The 7156-nt window shown below is 37.2% G+C and overlaps 1 protein-coding gene across 1 annotated transcript in view; it reads left to right on the forward strand.

Annotated features, from left to right (window-relative positions):
- FETUB (fetuin B) overlaps positions 1-6420 on the forward strand; it is a 33837-nt gene extending 27417 nt beyond the window's left edge. Inside the window, exons 6-7 of the mRNA XM_006884167.1 lie at positions 5022-5105; positions 6082-6420. Of these exons, the coding sequence (XP_006884229.1) occupies positions 5022-5105; positions 6082-6420 (423 nt within the window). The remainder of the gene's footprint in view (positions 1-5021; positions 5106-6081) is intronic.
- The last annotated feature ends 736 nt before the right edge of the window (positions 6421-7156 follow it).

A 7156-nucleotide genomic window follows, 5' to 3' on the forward strand; every position in this document is an offset into this window, starting at 1 on the left:
AGCCTCCAATATGGATTGAGGCTCAATGTCAAGAAGACAAAGATTCTCACCACTGGGCCAAGTGGTAGCATCATCTCATCTAGGTTGTCTAATCTGTTGCCCTTATAATATTTTTACTTCTGAAAAGTTGGTAGTAATATCCCCTGTTTCATTCTTAATTTTTGTTATCTGAGTAGTCATCGTCGTCTTTTATTTTTTTCTCTCCTGGTCATTCTGAAGGTTTGTCAATTGTGTCAAGCTTTTCAAAGAATTAACTTTTTTTCATTAATTTTCTCAATTATTTATTCACTTATTTCCACACTTCATTATTTCCTTCATTCTTCTTCCTTTAAGTTTAGTGTGTTTTCCTTATTTTACTTTCTTAGGATGAAAGTATAATTTGATTTGAGAGATTTCTTTTTAAAATATAGTTATTTAAAGTATAAATTTTCTTTGTATAATCCTTTAACCTCATCTTATTAGTTTTGCATATTGCTTATACTATTCCATTTATCTAAAAATATTTTATCATTTTCTTTATAATTTAGCCTTTGATAAATTTGAGTTAGCAATGTGTTACTTAATTTTCACATTTTTTGTGATATTCATGTTATTTCTAATTTTATGTTATTATAGGACATATGTTATATAATTCAATCCTTTCAAAGACACTTATGGCTTAACATACCGTCTATCCTAGAGAATATTCTGTACACATTTAAAAGGACTGTGTACTCAACTGGGGTTATGTGGAATGTTTTATAGATATTTATTCTAATTGTTTTAGGATGTTGTTTACATCTTTTATTCTCTTGTTTGTCTGCCTAGCTATTCTACCCATTGAAGTTTCCAATTTTTATTGTTAAACATCTCCACCCTAAATTCTGTCTCTGTTTTTGTTTCTTGTATAATGGAGGTTTTCTTAGAAGAATATATATACAAAATCCTTGTGGCCTTCTGACATATTAACCATTTTATAGTAAAATTTGCAATATACTATTAATTTTTTAGAGAACTCTGGTTGCCCTAGTGGTAAGGAACATAGCTGCCAACCTCAAGGCATGCAGTTCGTATCCACCAGCTGCTTCACAGAAAAAAGATGGGCATTGTCTTCCTGTGTGAATTATTGCCTTTGAAAACTCACTGGAGGGTCAGTTACGAGTTGATTCTCACTCAAAGAAACAACAATATAAACTGTTTAGTAACAATTTCTCTTTTAAAGTTAATTCTTTTCCTGAGATTTATTTAATGACTGAAGCTTTCCTTTGGCTAACTTTTGTATGGTTTAATTTTTCCCATTTGTTTATTTTCAAACTGTAAATGTCTTTGAGTCTCTATCTCTCAAAAGATTTTGTATCTGATTAACAGAATAGTCTGACTTTTCTTAGGAAATAGCTGAGGAAGCACACATGCCACCCTGTTTGAGACCTCTCTTCCTCATTTTTCAATGATGATGCACTGTTCCATTCCAAAAGTTCAGACATCATTTTCACTACTAAGAATAATATCACTTAAGTAATTAAGACTTATCTCAGGTCTGAAAATGTTCTGTTCTGTATTAAAAATTCTGTGTCATATTCCTTTCAAAGCTACTTCCTCCATGTAGGTTACACCTGGAACTTAGGACTTGCTGTGAGGAAAGGATCAAGGTCTGTTTGTTCTTTCCTTTCTTCTCTTCCTCCTCTCTCTCTTATTTATTTATGGCTCTTCCAGGTTTGCGAAGTAAAGATTTTTTTTTAACAAAGATAAAAAGTCTTATTATCTATCTAAATCTACAGCAGTTGTTTTCTCTTGGCCAGCTCTGCCCGCTACGAGATCAGCTCAGGTGCTGGTTTTCTCAGGTGATATACATGTGAGTTCATGCACAAGTCCTTTCTTACCAGGGTGATGTGCTCTCTAAATGACTCGTTTGAACCACCCCTCTCAGATTTACCCTCACAGACGTTAACTTTTACCTCATAGATTAAATGCCTCTTACCTGGAAGGTTACACCTTGAATATGCACCTTAAAAGATCCCTACCAAAGGTATTTTCTTGTCATTTAGAACGCTCAAGAATTCTTACTGAGCCAAACAGTGGAAGCAGTCTTCTTTATTGCGCTGCCTTCTCTCTTTATCCAACTATGGTAGGCTCCTGTAGGTGGGATCTCATTTTCACAATTCTCTAAGAGGGAATCAGATTACATCCTCCATAGTCCCCTTTGTCCCAAACTCTTGAATTCCCATTCAACAACATGCCCAAGCTTCCTCTTTGTATTCTATTCTAGTGTCTGTATCTGTTAGGCAAAGTTCAGTAGTTTTGCAAATCCTTACCATAGTGGTAGTGGCTAGAATCTAAGTGGCGCTGCTATCTGCAGTCTCTTCAGTAGGTTCTCTTGGACTGCTTCCAATACTTAACTCAATGAAAGGGAAAATGGAATAGCTGAAACACAATTCCTTGAGGACTTCCTATTTTAATGGATTTTTTTCCCCCTACTTTGAAGAATTTCTGGTCTACAGATGATTGGGAAGTAGATGATAGAGGTAACTTGTTTGGCTATTTTTATTTATTTATTGTTCTGGTTTTTTAAAGAGAAATTATTGGTTTTCATATAAGAATTTCTTTACATTATGTTTCGTTCATATACATTGTATTTTTTTACACTCTTTAACTTACATTGTGTTTCATACAATCACTCATATATATATCCTATTTTCATTATTTTTTAATTGGTTTACTTACAAAATTTATATACATTGTGTTTCACATTATTCTTCATTTACATTGTGTTTTACATAATCATTCTCATACATTGTATTTTATAAAATCAATCACCATTGGATCTTTCCCATCATTACCCTATCTTTTCATCTGGATCCTTCCCATTTGCGCCCCCCCTCCACCCACCAAACTGTGCGGCCCTGTGATTTCACCCCTACCTATACTCTCCCCTCTGCTCTCCTGCTCCCCCATTAAGTTATTTTACATGTTATACTAGTTATTCTATTTTTACAATAATGGTAATAATGCAGTATTTGTCCATATGAGACTGTGCCAGTTCACTCAGCATAATGCTTTCTAGCCTATCCCAATACATAATATTTTTCAAAATCATTGCTCCTGAGTGCTGCATAGTATTCCATTGTATAAATGTACCACAATTTTTCAATCCATTCAGTTGTGGTTGGACATTTGGACTGTTTCCATGTTCTTTTAATGGTGAATAATGCGGCTATAAACATTGGTGTACAAATCTTTTGTGTCTCAGTTCTAATTTCCTTGGAATATAAGCCTAGTAGTGGAATAGCTGGGTCATTTGGAGTTTCTATGTTCAACTTTTTGAGAAAACAGTGTTTAGCTATTTTTTTAAAAATTATTTTTTTGTGTGTGTACCGTCAAATTGGATCTGACTGGTACAGGAGGAAATTGTTCCTCCTTCTCCAGCAGAGCATTTGGTGGATTTGAACCAATCACCTCTGGGATTGCAGTGCAACTTCCTGCCACTAGACCAACAGAGTTACCTTGTGTTTGGCTATTTTTAAAGAAGGTTCTCTGACAATATGCTTGAGGGCTCATCTTTAGAAATTAAAATGTCATTTTAGTACAATATTCAGTTTATACTTGGAAAGGTACATGTACTATGATTGCAAAATTTCAAGTCTAGGAATTTACCCTAAGGAAGTAACTATAGATATGTGAAATAATTTCACTACAAGGTAAAACCAAAACAAAAAAAGTTAGATTCAATCTAATTTCCCAACAAAGCAGAACAGGTTAAAAATGACACAGAAAAATATTAGATACTTATTAAAAGTTATAATCATTGAACAACATGATGAGAATTATTTATTGTTAAGAAATTCTACATGTAAAGAACATTGGTTAAAGTGAAACATACCCTGTTACTTGTTTATTTACACTTTTAAAAAATGTTTATAATGCAAACAAAAACATTTAAAAAGTCACAAGAGGTTATTTAATATGCTAAATGACAAAGCAGAGTTGTAGAAGAAAAACTATACACACATAGGTGAAGAAAATTAGAAGAAATCAAGACATTGTAGATAGTAACTATTCTTTGTATAATTTCTTTTTTGTTTATATTTTTTAATACAATTAAGTTCTTCTGCTTTTAAATAAAGAGAAAGTGAGGAAGCTGTGATTTTGACTAAGAAAACTGTAATGGAATATTCATGAAAAGTTGCTATATAAAAGATGAAAACATTTCTTCCTAATTGACACAAGTATAACACAAAAGCCAAGTGGTACAGGCTGTGTAGTCAGAGTTTTTAAGCTCAATACAAAGAAGTTTCTAATAATGATTATATTTTGCCACAATAAATACTGAGTTTTCCATCAATAGAGGTAATCAAGCCTAGTTTGAGTGACTACTTGGCAGTGATGATATGTTGTTGTTGTTGTTAAGTGCCGTCGTGTCATAGGCAACTCATAGCGACCCTATGAACGAAGGTCCTCAACACTTGGGTGACTTTCATCCTCTCTCCAGGTTCATAGGGTTTCTGGAGGCAAGTTATTACGGAAGTGGATACCACTCCTGCTTCCAAGCTTGTTTCAACCAGGGAGCTCCACCCCACACTGTCCACCATGGGTAACCATTAACGAATTTGACACATCAGTGTCACGGTGTTCAGCTTCACAGCAACCACGAGTTACCGCTGTACAACAAATGGACACACCAGGGCTCTACGATCTGGAGGAATGTGTGAACGAAAACAATGAAAGACAGGCCTGAGGGCCGCGGATTAAAAGTCACACACCTTTGGCTTGGTAGCATCACTTTCTGTCCACTAGGCCAACTGATCACTCTCTATGTGATATAGGATGATATAAGCAGAATTATCTCAGTTCCTACCTGCTACATTGTCAGAGTATAAAATGTCAATTAGTTGCTTGTTTACACAAGAAGGAAGAAAGTTGATATTTATCCAAGATAATTTCACATGGAGTCATCACAAGTTGAAAGCAACTGGACAGCAACTAAATATGTAAAATCAACAGTAATGTTAATACTCACGTGTCATTGTCTTTTTTCTTTCTTCCAGCCTGTTGGTCTTTGTAAAGGTTCTCTGAGTCGAAGAGAAACAGAAAAGTTTATCTCAGTGGCTTGTGATTTCTTTTCACCTCAGGTACTTTCTAATCCTTGCGTTTTGTGAAGAAAAGAGAAAATTGTCTGTGTTTTATTTCCGTATTTATTTCTTTTAATGGTCTGCATTTATTTTAGTTGTCTGTATTTTAGCTGCAACAACCTCACTCCTTCATTTCGTTTTCCTGAGAGAGTCATAATTGCACGTCACTAGGGTTGCACTACAGCTGTGAGGGAGCTGTTTAAAGACCCATCACGCTTTGTTTTAGGAACTCGTCACACATCATTCTGTTTAGTGTGGTTCTGCATAATAAGGAAGAGCCCTTCAGACACTAGGATTCACTAAGTTTAGCTGTGATTGGCCTCTGGGACATTAAATTCATTGTCTTAAAGAAATCTGACTCAGAATGATTGGAAGAATTTGCTTCTGTGGGAACACTCAATCCCTTTCCAGAAGTGTTTATTGAGCATTTAGCCCGAGGCAGCCTGGGTTTAGGTGAAAGGGCAGTTGAGATAAGCAACCTGCATTCTAGACCTGCTCTGTCACTCCTGAGCATGATCCAGGCCATTACTTACCTCTTCGAATCTCACTTGCCTCATCTAAAAATGGGATTGAAATGCTGGACTCATTCAGGTGCTAGTGAGAAACCAGGGGAGGGACTTGGATGAAGGCTGCTGCTCAAAGGCTGGCCCAGAATAGCAAATTGATAAAATAGGCTCTTAGGAACAAGCTAGGAGCAGGAACATGGGGGCACTGGGGACTTGGAACAAATCATTAGCCTCTCTGTATTATCCTCATCTCAGCAAAGTATGAGACTTGCAGTAGTTCCAAATCCTCTGCAAGACCCCTTGGTCTTTATGTCTTTTGCTTTGTAAATCTTTAACCAGGAGATCTCGTTCTTTTGAGAATCTCTCTTTAAATCATTCCAACAGAAAGGCACAGAACAGTGTATCTTGACACAAGGCACAGTAGGGCTTTCTCTCCAGAACTCTGCATTTTAAAAATTATCTCATTTCAGGCTCTTGACTATGCTGCTAGCCAGAGGGCAGCCAAAGAGGCCCGGGAGAATGAAACTGCCTCCATCAATCCCGAGTCAAATATTATCCCAGGACTCATCCAACGCCTCCCTGACTTGGATGATGAGAAATGTGAAGATTCTAAAGGAAAGCCCTCTCAGGGCTTCTCTGTGGAGCTGGATCTGACTACCAATCCCGAGGGAGAAGTACTGGATATCTCCTACCTCTTCGATAAAACCCCCAAGAAGCTGCTTGTCCTGCCTTTCCCCAAAGGAGAGGAGTATTCTGACGAGTGCCCAGGGCCAGCTAGGGATGACAGTCCTCTTGTTCTTACACCATGAGAACCCCTGGAAGGATTCTTCCATGGGTAGGGTACTATAAATGAAAGGGAAGGTGGTGCAAAGGGACAGATGGTGATTTCACATCCTGAGAGTGGCTAATAAAGATTGGGTTTTGACTCACTTTGTTCTTAGTCATGTTGACTGGGAGTGGAAATAATGGGACTAACCCTCCCTTGTGTACTAGGTTCCATCCTGTCTAATCTGTCTCAAGTCCTCCTGTTATGGAGTGATGCCCGTTGTGTCTCCACTCTTTTGCTCATACAAGTTTTTTACCCTTTCAGCTTACAAACATACATAAATCTCTGTATTAAAGCTAGAATTAAGGATATTTACTCCAAAAACCTATACTTGGACCAAGAGGCAGTCGTCAGAAGAGAGCAGGGTAACACTGCATGGTTCAAAATTGGGAAGGGTATAAGCGAGGGATGTGTCCTATCTCCATACCTTTTCAACCTATATGCAGAGCAGATTATTTGGGAGGCTGGGCTCTATGAGGAGAAATGTGGGGTCAAGATTGGTGGAAGATCTATCAACAGTCTGAGACTGTGATGACACAACCCTGCTTGCTGAAACCAAAAAGGACCTCATGCACTTACTGCAGAGGGTCAAGGACTGCAGCCTTCAGTATGCGCTGAGGCTCAATGTCAAGAAGACAAAGATTCTCACCACTGGACCAATAGGTAGCATCAGGATGGATGGCGAAGAGATTGAGATTGTTCACAGCTTCAGTTTTCCT

Source organism: Elephantulus edwardii, unplaced genomic scaffold (assembly GCF_000299155.1).
Source record: "Elephantulus edwardii isolate Elephantulus edwardi_28Jun2011 unplaced genomic scaffold, EleEdw1.0 scaffold00031, whole genome shotgun sequence".
In the NCBI taxonomy this organism is placed as follows: Eukaryota; Metazoa; Chordata; class Mammalia; order Macroscelidea; family Macroscelididae; genus Elephantulus; species Elephantulus edwardii.